At 40.1% G+C, this 22154-nt stretch overlaps 1 protein-coding gene across 2 annotated transcripts; it reads right to left on the bottom strand.

Annotated features, from left to right (window-relative positions):
* Positions 1 to 1010: 1010 nt before the first annotated feature.
* Positions 1011 to 20298, bottom strand: LOC147442960 (patatin-like protein 1). 2 transcript variants are annotated; one of them, XM_086528928.1, is made up of 8 exons: positions 20046 to 20298; positions 11225 to 11430; positions 4436 to 4607; positions 3568 to 3729; positions 2968 to 3048; positions 2641 to 2862; positions 2188 to 2363; positions 1011 to 1279 (listed from the first exon to the last, which is right to left on the bottom strand). In XM_086528928.1, the coding sequence occupies exons 1-8, from the start codon at positions 20181 to 20183 to the stop codon at positions 1225 to 1227; spliced, it is 1212 nt and encodes a 403-aa protein (XP_086385054.1). In that variant the 5' UTR covers positions 20184 to 20298; the 3' UTR covers positions 1011 to 1224. The 2 variants fall into 2 exon arrangements, with proteins under 2 accessions (XP_086385054.1, XP_086385055.1); XM_086528929.1 differs by having other exon boundaries at positions 11249 to 11430; positions 20046 to 20295.
* Between the last annotated feature and the right edge of the window lie 1856 nt (positions 20299 to 22154).

Below are 22154 nucleotides of genomic sequence, written 5' to 3' on the forward strand. Positions count from 1 at the left end.
CATTGTTCAACAATATCATCATAGCCATAACTACGAAAATTCTACATGTTGTTGGGTTTATGACATTTGGGTCTAGAGAGTTTTCCTTGGTGCTTTTACCTCATAATTTATTGAGGCATTATTTTGTATTTATTAGTAAGCTATTCATCAAGTGCTATCAAATTTTGTAATTATAGTTGTGATTTTTTTCCACAAAAAATGTGTCTCTCAAAGTCATGTATTCTTCCAAAATTCTGAGGAGTTCAAGCACATATTGAATACAGGCACACAACCACATTGCAATGGGCAAATATGGTCTAGACTTCTTCAGAAGATGTTCTCATCTCATAAACATCGTCTATAAGTAGCGAGCTACAGTGAGGTCTCACCTTGCTTTATTGTGAATGACTTCTTGTTCTATGGAAAGACGATAACATCTGGATTACCCTCTTGCACAATGTTGCTTATGAAGATCCTATTTTTGAGCTACAAAACAAATGTAGATTTAAGGCTTTGAAATTTTGAATCAATTCCTATTAATGAAACCAAAGTAAAATTGAACAGACATACTGGCTTAGAGTTATGCAGTAGGGAAGGATCTAAAAAATTGGATAAAAGTATTGAGTTGGAATGTAAACTTATCATGAAACTATCTTTCCAAGGCAATGAAAGGACAACTATTCACTTTTCAAATCAGCCAGGCTATCTTTAAGAGTGTCTCTAAAGGATTTTGTCCTACCTCACTATGGACTTGGCACCATACATACATGGGGAGCGACATTTTTCAAAACAAAGGTATGACCATTTACCGTGTTGCTTTGATAAAAGCCACTAGCCTTTTCCAATCTGTAGACTTCCTACTTTTCCAAGGGCAAGTATCATTTCCTCGCATTCTAACACAATGTCACTGACTTGCGGAACCACCATTTTCCAAATCAGAAAGAGTGTCTTTGAAAGATTCCATTTGAGCATTTTGACATACTATTGAAGCACTTTTTTCAAGCCTTAAGCCCACACACTAACACATCATGTACAATTAAGTGTTGGTTTCATTTCTCATACACGTTTTCATGCAAATACATGATGTAAATACAATGAATGTAAACCAACATGTGTTCCTTATTAAGAGAGTTTTCAATTTGTAGAAATGTTTCACTGCAATCCTTGGCCTGCTCTCTAGATGGAAACTATCTGCTCAAATCTTGCAACCTTTGATGAAGAACACCACATTTGCAATTTGTAGTGTCATTCAGCAAAATGACACCTCCCTTTGCGTTCTTTCGACAATTTTTTTGCAAATCTATTCAACACCAAAAGAGTAGCATGTCTTAGATAAGTAGAAACCCAAGCACCCTTCCTTTCAATACCTATTTCTTAACAATTCACAAATTTGAATTTCTCCGAGTAGAAAGCCAAGAACAAACAAGAACCAAGAAAAGCAGTCATTGTAGAATTAGAATGATGATTGCTCAGTATATTTTCACCATTTATGTGTAGCTGTGTTTAGAAATTGTACAGTTTTAAGAGAATCTTGCTTCATCAAGAAGGTCAAAGTTCAACACTGTTGCAGAATTAGCCTTTGTTGACTATATAAGTGAGTTGAATGCAATTGAATGTTTTACTCAATGTTTATCCATGATTTTGATAATCATATTTTATATCCTAAGTCATTTAAATAAAAATGCCTTTATATGCAATGATGAAGGTCCACTCAATGTTGGATGGCTGGGGAGATAGACAATCCTCTAATCAAAATAGTAGAATGCAAAGTTTTCTATGCAACCCATGCCTGTACTTGTCCCTCCTTGTCCACCTATTACAGTATCTGTTTTGAAACAATTTATTTATATTTTTTTCTCGAATAACAAATACAATATGTCCATGTTAGCTTCTCAATGCTTTGTTGCATAGATGCAACTTCACAATAATGCACATATACCTTTAGTGCATTGCGTATGAACATGACTAATTTCCTAAATAAGCATTTAAGTCTTTTTTCCTTTAATTTAACATTAAAGTATTATATTTAATATTTTTGATAGCTTAAAGAAAACTTCCATAAAGTATTATATTAATGATTTTTTGATAACTTACATAAAATTTTGTACGTTATAAGATGCACCATAAAAAGCTAATCACCTTTTCATGATTTTACCCTCTTAGTAAACATGAAAAGCATAAATAAATATATATTAAGACATGGAATACCTTGTGAGAGCCTCTTTATTTGTTCCTCGATTGGGGTGCGAGATGTATTTTCCAGTATCGACATCTGGGAGCTTCACATGTCTATTTAGAACTTTCTCACTAATTTCTAGCAAATTGTTTATATTGCCACTTTGAGCATTGTCAAACGATGCCACATCACCGGAAAGATTTGTGGGCTTGTAAGTCACAAAATGACACAATTAGAAATCAATATTGTAAAATACAATAAATGAAAATATCATTTTGATGAGGTCACTGTGCCAACAAAATAGAGAGCCAGTTCTCATAGAAATCAAAGTTTAAGTCAATTCTTTGGTAAGTAGTGAACCAATTAACAAAGCCGAGTAGAGTCAATGCAACTAAAGTTTCATCAAAATAAGGTTAAATAAAGAGACATACATTGAGCTGAATCATGCTTAAACTAATCACATAACAACCACTTAATATTTTTACCTGGATACGCAAGTAATTCTCTGGACACTCAAAAGTGGTAAAGAGAACAGCAAGATTAAAATCCACTACATCAGCACTTGCTCCAGTGATAATATCTAGGATGGGTACTTTTCCTTCATTGATAACCCATGGTACAATCCCCCACCTTGATGCTTGCTCTGAATTATACGACTCTGCAAAGCTTCCCGTCCCCAAAGATAACACCAACAAGCTTTTTAGGTCCTGGAAAATTTTCAAGTTCTTTTTGTGTCCAAAAACTAGGATGGATGTTTCTTAAAACTTCGTCTTAAAAGGAGAAGATCCCAAATATAATGTAATAAACTCCACCTGTCCTTTTAATATTCGGCTTGCATAGATAGGGTTCTTTCTGAAAATCTCCCTTTGCACATGTACAATGGCATGATGGGTCTACAAAATAGTCATTCCTTAAAGTTAATAAACAATATCAATAAATAAATAAATAAATAAATAAATAAATATATATATATATAGAGAGAGAGATGTCTCATTTTTGTGAGAACAAATGCTAGAATGCAATATCTCGCCAATGGGTCTTGAACTCAAGATCTAGGTAGGCGTTTTCTTCCAACATACTAATTTGAGCTTTTCAACATATATAATCCTTGATATGTTTTAAAATCAAGGTTTCCTAGGAATGCGTTTTAAAGAGGGACCATATTCATAAATCTCCAAATTTGAGATTTTCAACATATATAATCCTTGATAAGTTTTAAAATCAAGGTTTCCTAGGAATGCTTTTTGAAGAGAGACCATATTCATAAATGTCCAAGTTTTGAACCTAGTCATCACACTAATCAAATAAATCCAGGCCCTTACACATTCAATTTGAAAGTATCAAAACGCTACTTGAAATTACTTCCCTACAAGAAGAATATATTCCTTTCCATAATTAAATAGACAAATTACCGGATTGTTGATTCCAACTCCTCCATCAATAAGATTGAAGGCCCTACGTTCTCCTTCGCAATTGGTTGTATAGAATAATGCTGGAGGAAAGTAAATTGGAGCTGCAGTGGTACCCCTCAGAACATCTCGTATGAATGCGTTTTTTGATTCGTCACGTTTGGCCTAAAATTAAAATAAATTGTGAAGTGATTTTGACATAACATAGCATATAGTAAATATTTATATGATGGTTTCGTTGAAGATGATCACTATTAACATAGTTTTTAAAGCAATTGAAAGAAATAATAAAGAGAGGCTTGCAAGATCTTTATGTTGTGGTCTATTTGCTAACCTAGGAATTTTCTTTGACAACCAAGTCCTCTGCAGGTTCACCATTAAGTACCTCCTTATATAATGTGCGTTCACGCGATATTAAAAAAACTTCGCTTTTAACATATCTGAATGAATAAAATGACTTTTTATAATATAATTTTTTTTTAAAGATTTGAATATTAAAACTCTTAATTTTAATATATTTTTGTTAAATTACCTAAAATTTTTATATTTTAAAACTTCTCTTTTCGAATTCACGTTATACATTAACATGATTACATAGTGCACCCCCCAAGGTCAAGTCCTTCGACTCAGGTAATTCATCAAGAGGAGAATCTAATTTTGTTCTTCCAATCACATTTTGATCCCTTTGTTTTTCTCAACAATTGAATGTGTCAATGGGGATAATTCCAATTTCCCTTCTCCTAAGGTTCCTTTCCCAACACAGACAGTGAATGAGTGTGTATGCTAATTAATAGAGAAGAAGGTGTGCATGGGTTGTCAAAATGAAAGCAAATGTGCATGAATAAGAGGATGTGTGCATCCCTTTTCTTACCTCACAAGTAGAGAAATAGGTTGGTTCCATCAGTTTGATGTCAAAAGTGGGGATTACAACATCCGTTAAAGTATCCTTGATTTTAACATCCCTACAAACATCCTTAAGAATCTCTTCTAGTCCACTTGCTTCATACTTGGGTCCAGTTATAGTTGAAAGAACGGGAATATTCCTGAGTGAACAAAGGAATCATGTTAATAAATAAGAAGATGATAATATAGCCAACTCATTGTTTGTGAGTATTGCAAAAAAAAAAGAATAGTAAAGAAAAGAGGATGATCACTTTCTCCTTTGGAGAGAGTACTGTCAAAACGAAAAAAAAGAGGAAGATCCAATTACTTTCTCCTTTTGGAAAGAGTACTCTCACTCCTCTACTTGGAGGGACTATGGCTAAGATCGAAAATTTCACAAAAATCATCATTATACTGTTCCTTCCATTCAAAATGTAACATATGTATGTATATGCATACACATACATACATGCGCACACGCACACATATGTATATATGGTCAAAGTCGATGATGCAAAATTGTAGAATTAGAGCGAGATACCACAAGAGAGAGAAAGAGAGTGAGGTTTGCTCAAACCAACCAACTTGGCGATGCATAAGATGATTATAAAATGGGGGTAGAGAGCTTCATATATACTACTAGCAGTGCCTAGTAGGTTTGCACGCATGTCTGGTTTGGGCGAATCTTCGAGGATACCACTTTGCTAGAGTGGGAAAGAAAAGGTAGCCTTTCGAGTAAAAAAGGGGGAAGAGGGCACGTGGAGAGAGGGAGAGAGAGAGAGAGAGAGAGAGAGAGAGAGAGAGAGAGAGATTATTTTGGCGAATCGTTAGAGACGGGGAGAGTTTTATTCCTGAGTTTCATTTAGAGCAGTGCAAGGAGCGCAACTCAGAAGCAGCTTGCGGGCCACCACATGGAGTGTAGCAAAATGCGAGGAGCACATGACAGGGGGCTGGAGAGCCGAGGGGTGTTCGCAGGGGTGACACTGCTGTGCGTTTCTCTGCAAGGGATGCCCCGGGTGGGTCGCATATGGAGTCGCAACATATGATGACCGGAAGTCAGGTGTAAGGTCATGCGCAGACCATCAACTGTATGGAGAAGGTGGCAACACAGGAGGAGTGAAGGTGGCAAGTGCCACACCTCAAGTCTGTCTCTCTCTCTTTGACTCTCTCTCTCTCTCTGTGTGTGTAATTTTCAGCCGAAAGCAGGGGGTTGTCTGATGGAAACAGTGCAGGTATTGACCTCCAAAAGAATTCCGACGAGCTGTGCGAGGTGGCAGATCGTATGTGTGTGTGTGTAGATGTGCAAGGAGGAGGTGGCGTGACGTGTTGCAGCACAACCGAGGTGGATCTCATGCACAAGGGCAATGGACAATAGCATGGATGGGTTTTTATCGCACAAACAAACGGGAGTGTGTAGCCGGGAAGAGGGGAGGGTTGTACAGAGCAAACCAAGCCAGGGACGAGTTTCCGCACTAGGTGATTTCTCTGAGAGCCATTGCAGGGCAGGGGACTATAGGGCCTTACGGAGCTGGCAAGAGAGGGGGCTGATTACTGTGTCTCTCACTCCATTGTGCACTCTCCATTGCGCACTCATGACGTTGCTCGACACAAGCCGAGGCCTTGGGGAAATTCCATATCGCTTCTGTTCGGGTCGTCGAGTATGCAGGCAAGGATCGTCGCGGACTGGCTCACGACAAACGCTAAGTTGCTAAAAAGCTTCCAAATGTGTGCAAGGAATCTGGAGAAGATTCTCTATAATGAATAAAGACCGAGTAGGAGTAGGAGTTGATGGAGTACGCAAAACATGCAATAGTTGGGAATCCCCCCCCCCTTTTTAGGGGCTGCATTTAGATCCCCTTACCCACCACGAACACATGCTTTGAGAGTGAGTCCAGGTGCGCACGTGCACGCACATTGGCATTTGAGCATGGGGTTTCCATGGTGGCTCAAGAATTCCTTGGAGGGAGCATGGAGCTCGCAACTGCAGGCCATTTCAAAACGCTACATCTCAAAATGATCTGATTAGAGAGCAAAAACATGGCCAATTGGAGGCCCACTAGCTAGCGTTTCACAGCGCTAAAAGAATGCAGCAAATTTTCTATGTCACTTTCTATAACATTCCAAAACACTCTGGTGGTGAGGCAAAAAAAAAACTCTTATCAACCACTGTCTACCTCAAAATTTGTTGGTTTGGTTGGGGCATAGGGGCCAATAGAAGGTAGGGACAGTGGTGACATCATCTTTACCTCCTCTCGCATCCGTGGGCTCTTATGCTTTAGAATCTCAAAGGTGTTTGGCTCACCTAAAAAGCCTGCCCCACTGAAGGTAAATGTCTATTGGTCTTCTCTTGGTTTGCTAGTTCTTAGATGTTGTTGGGTTCTTTAATGTTGGTGCCATGTGCACTTCGGGGTAGGGTGGCAACCCACCAAGAATGGTGGCTCTCATGACACTAGTTGCTACTTGTATTGCCTGGCCTTGTTTAGACGATTTTATCTTATGTATAGGCTTCAAGCTTCCTTGTAAAAAAATCACATTTATAAACTGATATAAGCATCTTTATGGTTGGTGGTTGTCCTCCATGGCTCTCTGTGAGCATGGAGTTATTCTTTTTTGTTTGATTTTATATAATCATCACTTGCTCTAGTTGGAGGGAGTATTGCTATAAACAAAACAATTTTTTTTGAGAAAAATCATCTTTAAATCGTTCCTTCCATTCAAAATGCAATATATACATGTATATGCAGACACACACATATGTGCACGCACACACACATATGTGCGCGCACACAAACATAAGTATCTTTTTAAATATGTATCTATGTATATATTGTGAAATACAATGATGCAAAATCATAGGGTTAGAGAGAGAATTCACAAAAGAGAGAAAGCATTGATCGAACGAACCAACTTGGCAATGCATTAGATGAATATACAATGGGGTATAGTGCTTCTTATGTACTATTGGTAGTGCCTACTAGTAGTGTCTTAAAAAAAACACAATACTTCAAATATCCATCCCCCTGCCCTTTTGTTTCATGCACATAGCCATCCCCTCCTCCCTCTTGCCTCCCATCTATGTGCATACCATCTTCCCCACCATGAGTACATGTTCAGGCTTTGCATTTTGACCGCCTTCCCCACCACAAACACATGCTTAGAGAGAGAGAGAGAGAGAGAGAGAGAGAGAGAGAGAGAGAGAGAGAGAGAGAGAGAGAGAGAGAGAGAAGGCTCTGAAAGATAGGGCAAGAGAGCGAGAAATAGAGAGAAATGAGAACCTCTTAGCTAAGAGAGAGAGCCTTGCATGATGCAATGTCTGCTTGACCTATCACTTTGCCCACCAAATAGAAAGACTCCACAAACAGTAAGGCATATTCTTGTCTAATTAACCAATAAAACAATAAATTTGAATCGGTACCCCCTAGTTGGCGAACAACAATGGATTGTTTACACAACATCCGTAGTGTTTTTTATATGTCATTTGGCTCCTTGCCATATGCAATGTCCTTGAACTCCAACACACATGTTTAAACACCAGTGCCTTCAACTCTTACACGGAGGTCCAAATCAAGTATTGGGAGCACCATTTGCCCCTCTCTGCCACTCACGTGCCTCTCTCTGGTTGAAGCATGTTGTGGAAACCACCACTGAACTAGAAAGCTAGAATAGAATTTGGAAGAAAAAATGGACAAAAGAACACTGGCAAAAGAGGGCTATTATCATCTGGGAGACTAAAGAGCCAGACTACATAAAGGTAATCATCTGAAAGGTGCTTTGGGGAGCTTTGACCACTGGGATTAAGGTGAAAGCTTCAGACCTCGGCTCAGGAACTTGCTCAGAAGGCTGCAAGTCAGCCTTGGAAGAACCCCTTCATCTGTTTTGCAAGTGCCCTACTTCGCGGGGACTAGCCTCTAGAGTGTGCAAGTGGGTAAGAAGAACTTGGAAGTTCACCTCTGTTACGGATGACCTGATCTTGGGAGGGAGTGGTTTCAAAGCCAGGCCGTTATGGTATGCACTCAAATGGTCAGATTCTGCTACTTGAACCAAGTATGGAAGTCCAGGATCATTCGAGTCTTTGAGGGAAAAATAGAGGTTGCTCTCTTTGATGATATTGTGCGATTAAGCACTGAGCTCATTCACATCGTAAGAGAAAGAAGAGGGGTAGTTGACAAAGATGAAGGTTGGATGCATGCTTTGAGTATTTAGAACACCCAAGAGGATAGGAGTAACACATATGGTCTTCTGTGTACAAGTCTCTGATGGAACCTTAGCCCCCTCAAGGCACATGTAGTTCTTGAGGCTGTTGTATCCTTATCGGGTTAATATAAATTATCTCAACTCACAATTGTGAGTATGGAAAAAAAAGAAAGAAAGATAGAATTTTTGCCAATGTAGTTTATGCCAGATTGGTAGACTGTTGAGTCGTTAAGAGAATCATTGTCCCACCTATCCTCAGCAAGCTTTCCTTTGCCTTTGTCCTTTTGTAAGCTCTTGTCTTTGCCTTTGGATTTACAATATTGAGACAAATGACCATGCTTTCATCAATCATAACAAAGGCTTCAAGAATTCTTTTTAATTTTTGAAGTAACTAGTGTATCACCACCACTTCACAAAACTCGGACTTTCCTTGAGAGACTAGGAAGATTTAAGATCATCAAAATCCAGTTTTCCTTCATGATTTGCAAGCTTACTATCGTCGCCACCATCTTGTACTCCTCAAGAAACTTCAAAAGTACTAAGGTAAGTAATTGAGTACTAGTCAATGCACTTTCTATATCCAAGAGTTGATCATGGAGGACCTTTACCTTCATCACAAGATTGCATAAAAGTTAGGGATTTAAACTTAATGGAGAATAAATGTCCAAGAAGGGTGATTGCTCGCATCGTTGAGTCACGATCAAACATTTCTTCGAGCTTTGACAACACTTTACTGACAGTTTTCAAAGTTTGTACAATGGGAGAGATTCCTTTGTTTGAGTGCTTGAACAATGGGAGACATGGTTTTCACATTCCTTGCATCTTAATCAACACATGATTGTAGATACTTGTGATCCTAAAGTCGAGTGTACCTATTATTGATGTACCTTGTAGGTCATGCCTCCTTTTCGTCAGTGATATCCCATAAAGTCTTTGTGTAGAAACTAGAGCATCATGATCAATTTCCAATTAGCATAGTTGTCTCCAGTAAGTTTGTCGCGGCTCTGCACAAACTTGGCCCATTTGAGCATGGGGTTGCTCCCTTCCTCCTAGAGAGAGCAAGGAGCTAGCGAGGGTCTGCCATTTGAAAACGCTACCCATTCAACCCTCTCACAACGCATTTCAAAAAACCGTCAAAAACAACTAGCAATCGTTGTCTCTTGAGTCTTCACCCTTTGTAGCCAAGCATCTCAAAACAATGTGATTAGAGAGCAAAAACACAATCAATTGGAGGCCCACTAGTTAGCGTATCACAACGCTAAAAATAATGCAGCAAGTTTCTCTGCCACTTTCTACAACGTTTCAAAACTCTATGCCGGTGAGGCAAAAAAACATTGGATTGCTCGAACAGAATCCGCCACCGTACCCTTTTTCTTCATCATGCCTTACGACTCTCGAGGTCAATGAGTCGAGGGCTTTGATACCATGTCAAAGTTGAGAATGTGAAAGAGTAGGATTAGAGAGAGAATGCAAGAGAGAGAGAGAGAGAGAGAGAGAGAGAGAGAGAGAGAGAGAGAGAGAGAGAGATTTGCTCAAACCAACCAGCTTAGCAATGAACTAGATGATTATACAATGGGGCCAAAGTGCTTCTTGTATACTATTTAGGCTTGGTTCATATTGCGTGGAGCAAGGCGTAGCTGAGAGGTGCGCTCGTGAGTTGGCATCCAAGTACTGACTAAACTAGAATGTTACAATATCTGAACCCACCCCAGGTACCCCCCTCAACGAGCAGAATCTCCATGTTCTTTTCAGTGCCAATCGCACGCAATGTTGTGGGCACCATACCCCACCGACGAGGACACTTTGTTTTATTGTTGTAGCGCTCCCGCGGGGGGGGGGGGGGGGGTGTTCACTATGTATAAATTGTGTATATCGAGTGCGTTCAATGACTATTTATAAAACTCCTTATCTGTGAATTTTTAACAAATAAAATATACCCTTTTCCTATCCAATCTGTAAATTATTTTACCAATTCCATTTAAGGTACCCTTCTGTATGTGAAAATGTGAAACAAAAATAAAACTTAATAATCCTTTTTACTACACTCACGTGATAGTCACATAATTATTAAGTGAACCCTCCCCCCGAATTGCAGCGTCAGAAGTTTAGTTCGTTTGATGGGCTTTAGTGTGTGAATGGTACGAACTTGGAAACGGTAGTGGACAAGTGTATAAGGTGTGCAATCTAAACGTAGCCTTAAGGGTCCCCCCCCCCCCCCCCCCCCCCCCCCCCAAATTGCCTAACCCCAATATCATGCCAAATAAGATCACATTGCTCATTGTGAGTGTGCCTAAAACTAGCCTTAAAAAATTGGAACCCTCTTGAAAGTAATAAAGCGGATTGCCTTAACAATATTTTCAGTTCCTAATTTTTCGTGACTTTGGGCTAAAAAGTTTTGAAACCTATTTATACTAACTTGTGTGGTCGCACCCTTAGAGTTGATTAAAAACTTTTTAGATCTCTTTGGAAAGTTGCTATTACATACATGTATATAGATATGGATATACATATATTGTGTGTGTGTGTGTGTGTTCATCTCAAGTGATGTCCTCACACAAGTACAAACATTCTTTCAAATGACAACCTGTCAGTTGGGAGAATACTTAACGATCTTCTCGTAAAGATAGTGGTGCCATCTTGAATGTAGAAATTAGAGGCATCCTTGGCTGTGTATCGAGGGCGACCTTTCTCATCTGGAAGTGCTAATGCACTCGCAATTAATCCACCCGTGCTGGTCCCAGCAATTACATCAAAATAATCAACAATTCTTGCATTTGGTCCATCCACTATCTGCAAATGCAATTTCAAATTTTAGTTTTTCAATGACCTGCACAAGTAAACAAGTATACATTTGTTATTATCCAAATGAGTGAACATAACTAGGACTAGTTTGTAGGCGTCACCTCCAATGGCAACACCTCTCTCTCTCTCTCTCTCTCTCTCTCTCTCTCTCAATGCACATTGGCCTGAACCCCGTTGAACGCACGAGAGACATGTTCGGGGAGGGGCCCTTTATATATAGTATAGATACCTCGGTCATTGTTATCATGGAGAATGCATATCAGATCCGATTATGTCATATTAATGTCTGCCACACATACATAAACCGACATTGTGCCAACATGCATGCATCTTGTACATATGGCTGTCCCACTCGTGTGGACTTGTAGAAAGTTGGACAAGCATTTGTGCCAAATTTCTAAAATTCATACTAAAAATGGTGGAGAGATCCAATTTCCCTAAGAACTTGTACCGTAGTAATTACCTAGTTGTGTCCTTGAATAGAGCTAGGACACATACTTGTGGGCTTGCAATCTCCCATTGCTCAAAATCACAAGCCTCTCTTTGTCCACGCTCTGATTTATTATGCTTGTATGATGTGGCATATGTTACTTTGAGGTTGTATAATCCATATCGATCACATTTATTGTATTAGTGTAGTTCAACTAATGTCATTAAATGTGGTAATATGTGAGCTCCAGTTCTCGACAAAAGGTTTGCCTTAGCTTAGCCTTGAGTCAATTGAAAATCCAGTTGCAAACCATGGTGAAGGGAACAAAACTAGTAAAAGATGAGAAAACAGTTCAAAAATCCTGCAAATTTGATAAATTCTACTAGTATTTTCAGTTTGCATCTCTACAAGGAGGAAACTCGGTCGCTCAAGAAAAAGAACTTTCCTCAACACTGGTGACTTTTAATGCTAAAGCACAGTATGCCCTAATCCTAGTGACTTGTGTTAACAGCAGTCCTATAAAAGAATAGCCTTCAACAGATGTTAAGATGTCTAAACAAAAAACCCTCCTAGGGAAATAAGCCCATCACATAGTATGAGTTGATAAAAAAATGTTGAGAACGTAAATCAAGGGTTCAAGTTGTTTTTGCATGGTCATCTGTAAAGACTAATTTGGTAAGATGCATATACTTTTACTAAATTGACTCAATGGTAGACTTTTTTTTTTTTTTTGAGCAGACTCAAGCTTCTCCCTCAATAGGTATGTAATGAGCCTATCATACTTCTATGTTGCTTACATAAAGACCGATAACATTTACTACTCGCCTGGGTTAAGTAGTAAATTATAATTTTACACAAAAAAGCTCTTTCTAAAAAAGTGAAAAGTTTATTTTTAGCATTTTTAACTCGAATATGATTCTTAGAGTCTTAGACACATCCTAACAGGATGCTCAAGAAGTTTCATGAAGTTTCAGAGTCATACACAAAAAGTTATGGTTAAAATACTAGAATCTAGGCATGAGCCACTTTTGTGGCTCATTACAAGACTAGTGTTTAATTAAGAGCACATTCGCACGCTACAAAGGTGGCGTTTGGTTGAGATTAGCAATGTTGGCTGCATTGCATAACTCGACGACACTCCAATTGTCTTCTTTGATTTTTGCTTGAGAGAGAGTAGAGAGAGATGGACAGGGTTTTCCCAACTTTGTCGAAATTGGCATAGTTAAGGCACAAGAGCAACGTTATCAGCAAACGACAATTGGGTGATGATGATGCAGAACACTGTTGAGCAAATCGTGCGAATGCGCTCTAAAGAGTTTTCAGGTGAGATTGGTTTGTAATGCAAATTGTTCTTTTATGGGATCAATGTCAAATCAAAATGTATAGATAAAGTGACAAGCCCATATCGATAATGATATGCTCTTGCCCAGACATTATGCTTCTCGTACAACGGGATGGCCCCCTATTTTGAGACGGACAAGTTGACACCGCAATGGAGAATTGTCAACGCTCGACGCGCATGGCTCAAATCTTGCTGGCGCCAACTTTACAGGCGAAAAATTTGTCTGCTGTCGGGCGGGCTGTGGGAGGCGCGCCATCGTGGACGAGTTCTTTGGCCTACAGGAAAGGCCTTAGTGTTGAGCGACCTTAGGCGTTCTTTCACGGATGTGCTCCACATGGATGGCCAACTATTTTGGAGGTTAGAAAGGCGTGCAAAAACGTGCTTGGAGCCGTCTGCAGTTGCAGTTGCACTTTCTTGACGAGGACTCTGGAGTCGCGAGGGCTTGAGGCAGAACACAGAAGACGCCCTGTTGCATTAGCACGTGCGAACTTCATTGTGCTCAGGAGTTTCAACACCTTGGGTTTGTGCAACCTGTCCAGACGTCGACCCAAGGCTGGTGCGCTTCAGCAATACTCCTTGTGAGCTTGAGCACACCTCGGTTTTTTGCACTTGTCTAGACGTCCACGTGTCATCTTGAGGCTGCTGCGCATCAATAAATGCAGCCAACTTGTGCAGAGTCCAGACGTTCGATTGCCTGAGAGAGAGAGAGAGAGAGAGAGAGAGAGAGAGAGAGAGAGAGAGAGAGAGAGACTTGTTGGGTGTACCTCCACCTTACCTTCCTCCTGCAAACTTTCGATCACCTCAAAGAGAGAACTCTCCATAGCTGCCGCTGTCCTGAGGCCTCAAACAGTGCTCAAAAACAACTTTTTTCCAAAAACTTGGCAAACCTACATATGTGAAGGAGCTCATCAAAATCTCTGGTTTTTGAAGGATCACAGTCGAGCAGCCATGTCGCTCATCCCTAACATACGTGAGTTCGTTCTCTCTCTCTCTCTCTCTCACACACACACACACACACACACACACACACACACACACACACACTAGATGCAAAGGGAAGGTGTTTGGGCAAGAAGAAGCTATGTGCCGCTTTCACTGAATGGAAAGGGAACCAGCATGTTGCCTTGCGTTTAAAAATTCACGAGAAATTGCTTATCAGGGTCGACATGACGGTCCAAGGGGGTGCAGAGAGAGATATGCATGCATGACATATATTGTTTTTTGGATCTCCTGGCTTTTTACACAGGTAGTCGATAGCCAGGCTTTAGCAGGCGCATGAGGCAGAGGCTAAAGAGTCGGTAGCCAGGCTTCGGTAAGTGTAGTTCATCCTTACTAGTGTGCATGCATGCACCTCTCTCTCTCTCTCTCTCTCTCTCTCTCTCTCTCTCTCTGCGCGAGCATCCCATCGCTGCCGTCTCTCACTGTCCCTGTCGTCTCGCTGTTTTCCATCACCGTGACAGGTCATGTAGCTGCTGATGTGTCTTTTTGAAGCATTGTTAGGCAATGTAAGCCTTGAAATTTGAATCTGTAAGAAAATTGATTGGTTTTATATAAAGAGGAGCCAGTAGGTGCTATGGTCTAGTTAAGAGAATAGAGGTAAATTGACAAAATGTGAAGGTTTTTTCACCAAATTTACATTAATTTTTTCAAAATTCGGTAGGTTTTCTCACCTTCAAATATAAAATTTAGAGGTAAATTTCAAAATTTGTAGGTGGGATTACACTAAACATGGGTTTCTTTTGAGGACTGCCCCGCGCCATGTATTTTGTTTGTAGGTATTTGCAGTGGCTTCTTTACTTGCACATAATATACGTTTCTTTTCAAGGTGTTTCTATTTCATAGGTCAGTGTAATATTTTTTTCCATTCCAATTGCGACTATTTACCTTTCTCCACGGAAGCAAGCTTAAGCTATGGTCTTCTACGAATGGAAACTACCCTTAGACGCGCAAATCAAGCCCATTTAGAATAGGTAAAGATATTTGTATTTTACGTGTAGATGAAGACATGAATTGATATATTACATACAAAAGGCAAAGCTCTTGTTTTATATATATATATATATATATATATTATATATATTGTAAACATGTGGATCTAGATGAATGCACAAATTTACACATACATACATACATACATAAATATGTATGCAAGCATGAACATAATATCCAAAAGCCAATTTAATATAGAAAGAGATAACCATTGTATAATTGAACACGTTGCATGGATGCACCAAAATTTTAGAGTTATGTAGATAGCTCTTGGTATATGCATTTGTTTAGTTTATAGTTTTTGTAGAATATATAGAGAAAATTCATGTATTAATTAGTAAAGCAAGAGGCCTTAGCTACCAAGACATAGGTTAAGTGTATACTTGTTTGAGTACAATATCTACATTGGTGGAGTGACATGCTTCAAGTCTTGATAGCTCTCCACACAGGAGCACATCCTCTTCCAATTCCTCTTCACTTCAAGGGGTATCATAAATGTACTACATCGTTGTTTATATCTTGTTTCACAATTCATCTCGATAAGAGGTATCACAACTATTATCACGGATTATTTATGTCATAGCTTTGATGGGTAGAGCAAGTTCATCAATACGCGTATATAGTCAATTAGAAACCTTTCATATAGTAGAAAAAGCTCATATTTTAGGTTTGTAATGTGGAGTATAAGGGTCTTGCCTCGATTGAATTATCATGAAACTTTACTTCTTTGTTAAGTCAAGTACAAACAACTTGCACCAGACACCTACACACGACCATCTTTGTTGAGATTCTTGATTGTAATTTGGGTTTGGTAATAAAGCAAGAGGCCTTCACTACCAAGAGGCAAGTTGAGTTAGTATATACATGTATAAGTAGAGATTGAAACCGGCACGCTATTAAGACGAGACACAATTTACCACGAGCACTGATTTTTGGAAATCCTTTTCCCTCCAAGTGCTCGGGAAAAATCATTTCCTCGAGCATGCAAATTTCTTTCCACTGAGTTTGTCAAGAGGAAACTTTAGGCTCGTCCATTCACTGTTTCTATGATGTTCAACGCATGAGCATGGTGGGAACCCTAGACCACCAACACACACTTGTCCACTAGTTTATTACTACCTTTGAATTTGATGTTTCTTGCATGTGTCCAAATGTGTCAAATCCATTTAATAGATTTGATAGTAAGTTAGCTTTAAGACTCAGTCAAGTCAACGTTGAGAAAGAGAAGGGAGGTTGTAGTATATAAGTGGTCTTGCTGCTTCAAAAATTAGAATCCTTCCATTGGCAGGCCCTCATGATCCCTCACCTTGTTCTTGCAAGTAACATTTCTCCCTACCTACCTTTCGCGCAAAACAGATCTCGAAATGGTGCAGAAAAGCAGGGCTGGAGGGCCATTCAGGGTAAGGTGGTGCGTCTATTTGGCAACCGCCATCATTGTGTGGTGGGCATGCATTTGGTAAGAGGCATTTGGGTTCAATTTGCACCATTCTTGGCCATTATATGCCACTTCCCACAATTTTACCCTGGAAAGTCGGATAGGAAGGAGCATTCGCCGCACAAGTTTTCCCTCGCAATGACTCGAGCATAGCGAAGCGAGCAATGGAGGAAAAATCCCAAAAGTGCCTCTGCTGTCAAAAAAACATTGCACCTGTAGTTTGTTGCCATAGTATTGGCATAGTTACCTTAGCCTAAGGAGACTAGGCCTTTCATACATTAAAGAAGACTCTGCCAGAGAAGGTGGAGGTCAAAAACACATACATTATGGTGGTCCTGGTCGGCATTGTTCAAGAAACGATGCATAGCCGAGCTGACGGACTCCTCTTTGGTATTTGGCTTCATGGACAGGGTGCCAGGCAAGGCAGAACTCATCAACTAGTTTCATTGTCGAGGAGTTTTGAATCACGATGAACCACTGGACCTCATGCCATATCTAGCAAAATGACTCTATATAGTCCAATTCAATGACCCATCATCAGTGTCCAAAGTCATGACCAAATGCTCGTTGTATCTCAACAAGTCACTAGAATTATGCATGCTCCCATGGGACCCATCTTATGAAACTCCAGACACATTTAAAGACCTATGCCTAGCATGGGTTGAGTTTGTCAACATTCCCATGTGGGAGCATTGTTTCCTCCTCCTTAAGATGCAAATTAACACTACTAGTAAAATCTTTCACGTTTACAAGATTTTTGAACTATTTCCTTGTAATTTTTGCCGGTTTTTCTTCTCTTTTTCTTGGTTTCAAACAAGCTAATCTTGAATTTGAACTAGGTTGAGGAAGACCTTTCCCGAGCACTGATGCCAAGAGGGTGCCAAGCACTTGAAAAGTCCCCTAATTGACTCCATTGGCATTGGCTAATTGTACATTCCTTTCTGAGTTAATATAACACATCCATTCACAATTGAGAGTATAGAAAAAAGAAGAAGTTGAGAAGGAGACTATGAGGCCTTAATTGGAGAGACCCAGTATGGGGTACCCAGCCGTAAAAAATGAGAAAAGATCCCCTTAAAAGCGAACGTGCTTGCGACGCAATGGGTCTGTCTGACTTGGAGCCTTGAGATGCGAGCGAAGAGGGGGGGCAATCCAGGTGGAGGCCATGCCCCTTCCTTTCCATTTTCTCTCCCCCTCTTGCTGAGACTCTCTCTCTCTCTCTCTCTCTCTCTCTCTCTCTCTCTCTCTCTCTCTCTCTCAGACTTGCAGACGTCAGGGGCTACAAAGTTCATCGAGAGTATTTTCGCAGGGTGGGGAGGGGGGGCAATCCAGGTGGAGGCCATGCCCCTTCCTTTCCATTTTCTCTCCCCCTCTTGCTGAGACCCTCTCTCTCTCTCTCTCTCTCTCTCTCTCTCTCTCTCTCTCTCTCTCTCTCTCTCTCTCAGACTTGCAGACGTCAGGGGCTACAAAGTTCGTCGAGAGTATTTTCGCAGGGTGGGGAGGTGCAGGTCGAATGAGGGAGGAAAGGGTGAGGAGAGGAGGTAGGAGGGGGCAGACGGCGGAGATGAGGTCGAGAGTATTTGCGTAGGAAAGTGCAGGTCGAAGGAGGGGGAGAGGAGGGCAGACGGCACGGCTGAGGTCGAGAGTATTTTTGCAGGAAGGTGCAGGTCGAAGGAGGGAGGAAAGAGGAAGAGGTAGGAGGGGGCAAACGGCGGGGCTGAGGTGCAGCAGTGGTGTCGAGGGAGGATGGTGAGGGCCTTAGGGTAGAGGAGCCAGTAGGGGGACGGGTAACTTGGGGAGCTTTAATCTCCCTCCTCCGAACTCAAATTTTTGCGCTGAGTAGCTCAATTTAATCACCTTTTCATAAGCTTTCAGGAAAAATAATTTGGGATTGGTCGGGTTTGAAAGTCGATAGCCGCGGCGCGATTTTCGGAATGACGTGTATCAAAAATCAGCATGAATAAGAACACCAATGGGGGCCAAAAGAGGTAAAATGCAGCCACAACGTCTTGAACCCACACCCTAGCCAATGAGAAGGCTGTGTTTCAAATGAACTAGCCGTTTCAACTCCACCTTTTTGTGCTTCTTTTGGTCCCCAAACATATTAAAATTAGGGGTTCATGTGTCTTTTCTCTGGGGGCCGTACCACAACTGGCCCCTCTACCCTAGTGAGACTTAAGGGAGGAGAGAATCTCGAAAAGAAAGTAACGCTTTTTATTTAATGAGCCTGCGTAGGAGCCTGCCATTCATACTAGACTAAAGAAAGGCATTTAAAAATTTGTACTTCTCCCTTCTCCTCAGAGAATGTTTTAACATGCAAAAGAAGATGTATGAAGTCTTTATTTGGATGGCCTAGGGTGTCCATCGAATTCGGGCCAAATGCTTCTGGTTATTGGACATAGTGCTCACATATCTTGGTTTGTAGTGTAAATTTCCAGACTGAAAATCAGAAATATGTGTTACGATTTGGTTGCACCATAATATTCAACTTCAAAGTATGGGCAACTCGGTCTTAAATCCCAATAACTACCTTAATGGTCTCACTAGCACAAGAAGATTTATAAATTTTCTCATGTAGGAAAACAGAGTCTTTTTCAACGTTTTTCATATAATGCATAACATCATGAGCTTCTGTGACGGAGGCACTTTATACCTAGCTAGGTACGATCGGGGGTAGGGGTGGTGGTCCCCCCACTGGGCCAGCTGGCGCTCCCCTACCCCCAATCGTACCTAGCTAGGTATGCGGTGCCTCCCTCATAGAAGCTCATGATGTTGAGGTAAGTCACAATGTGGGAATTATTGTGAGAATTTATCCATAACTTCTTGTGTATATAGCTTGCCCTTGAAATGTTCAAATCCAAAAAAGAACAAGACCGGGTTACAAATATCCCCACCTCAACTCTGAGTGCTAGCATATATAGCTTATTTGTCATGAGGATGTGGACTCATCACATTACCAAACCACAAACGGGGGGCTACTATTTGCATAAAAACTGGGAAATTTTTTCAAGTTTTAGTGTAAAACGGACTAATTTTGATCTAAAGACCATAATATTTTTCGCAAGCCTTGCTTCAGGTGGCGCACAAGAAGTTTTGGACAAATTTTCACAATAATTCCCACATTGTGACTTACCTCAACATCATGAGCTTCTGTGAGGGAGGCGCTGCATACCTAGCTAGGGACCGCCGGTCTGGTGCGGGGGACGGTGGTCCCATGCCCCCAATCGTACCTAGCTAGGTATGCGGTGCCTCTCGAGCAGAAGCTCATGATGTTATTCATTGTATGAAAAACACTCCGTTTTCCCACATGAGAAAATTTCTAAATCTTCTTGTGAATTTGCTTCTAAATAAAATATTATAAGGGGCTCCAAGAGGCGAGGAGAGAGAAATTAAAGAAGGCGGCTGACCTGAAGCTGGTGCTCCAAGAACTCGAGCATCTTGCAAGGGATGAGGCCGCGCACTCCTCCTCCATCAATGCTCAGGATGCTCACTCTTCGTCCCACTCTCTCGTCTGCGTTGCCGCTGCCTGCGATAGGAGCAGCCATGGTGGAGGGAGGGGGACGGAGGCGTGGCTTCTCTGCGCCTCTTATAAAAGTGTCCGGGTATCAAAGCAAGCGGACAAAAATCCGTGCGCTAATTGCCTTGCTTTCGCACGTTATCACTGCTTGATGAGAAAACCATATGTAAATTAATTATTAGCCCTGTAACTTGTGAGCTTTTGTATTTGCCATACAAGCTTCTATCTATTATGCTTTTAAATACTCGTGTTGATTAACCTTTTTGATAATACTAATCAATCTTTTTTGCATTTTAAAACAGAAAAATTTACCTGTATTTAAAAGGGAAAATTACCAAAATACCCCTCTAATTTGTGGAAATTCTCAAAATACCCTCAAATTTCAAAAATTTCCAAAATACCTTTTTATCTATTTTGGTAGATTATTCAAGCTTATTAGTTCTTTATTCTTTTCTGACAATCAAGATCCGTCTTTGAGTGCTTAGCATGTAATTTATTACAAATTACCACGCAAAAAAGGGCAATTATATCTAAAAATAATGAAGCAATTCATCTTCAAAGCCTACATAACCTACTCAAATTCTAGTTTTAGTATCTTGTATTGATAGACAACCAGTCTTCTTATGAAAGGTACAAATTTTTTTATCTTTAGAAAAATATAAGCTTACAACCAGGGGTATTTTGGGAATTTTGGAAAATTTGAGGGGCATTTTATGTCAAAATATTGGGGGTATTTTGGGAATTTTTGAAATTTGAAGGGTATTTTGGTAATTTTCCCTATTTAAAAATCTATATGTTTAATGTGTCACACATGGTTGTGCTCAGAGTGCATAGAGCAAAAATGGGAGTGTGCTTCTTGTAAAACAAAAACAGATTTTAAAAAACCTAGAATTCTGCGAATCTTAAGAAAACATATAGCGACATTAATCAACTCGACATCTTCTCCCGGGAGAAGGGAATCTCAAGCCCTCATTGGACCATTTTCCTTGTATAACAACCCTGTCAAAATTCGAAATGATACCAAATGTAGATATCATGTTCACTTCATACTAATTTTTTCGATGATTAGGATAATTTTATCAATGTTTGCAAAAACCCGCGGTTTAATGTATGATTAACCGACTAAAATTGAAAAATATTTGCTAGAATCTGAGCTTTCTTTGAAGAAAATTGACAAAATTTCACAAGCTTCAGCGAAGATATCGGCAAGCGATTCAATTTTTGACCTAAAATGGTTCAAGTGTGCCCTTATTCATTTCAATTAAGAAAAATGTTTTTGGCAGGCCCTGACTATAATGCCTTGCTTTGCACTCCATTGTTGCCATAGATCTAGGGTTTGGCCATGGCTTGTTGTTGACACAAACACACATTTCTTGTACCAGTTATGGGACTCAGTGTACTTTGAGGCTCAGTGTAATTTTTTGCAACTTTTTTCAAATTTAAATTATACTATTCTCCAAAAAAAAGGTCACCGACTCGTTCAAAGTGGACACATGCAACGTAGCATGCAACCACCTTAACGAAAGAGACAAGATCTAGTCCTTGCTCCATAGAAAACATCATCTACGCTACTTATGTTGAAGATCCTCTTGTTAAAGAAAACTATTCCTTGCTCTATAGAAAACATCATACACTACTCACCTTTTAAGATCCTATTGTTAAAGAAAATAATCAACCTATAATTATACTTTCGTGGTAGGTTCAACTTAGTTCCATCAATATCTCTTTCATTAGAAGGAATTTTTCATCCTTCAAGTAAAGAACAACTTATTTTTTTAATGCCATAGCAACAGTAGGCCTATTTCTCTTCATGGCGTCTACAACTCTTTTTCACAACAACCTGTCTAGTGATTGAAGCTCATCACTTGACTTAAGATACCTTCCAATAAAGTTCTCAAGATTTCATATTTTTCTTCTCCTTGCTAGAGAATTAAAAGCACGTGGCAATCATAGGAGCCAAGGTGGGAGAATAAAGGGTTGGGCTCATTCAAGAGTACTA

This window comes from Adiantum capillus-veneris, chromosome 14 (assembly GCF_014529385.1).
Source record: "Adiantum capillus-veneris isolate H3 chromosome 14, ASM1452938v2, whole genome shotgun sequence".
Taxonomy (NCBI): Eukaryota; Viridiplantae; Streptophyta; class Polypodiopsida; order Polypodiales; family Pteridaceae; genus Adiantum; species Adiantum capillus-veneris.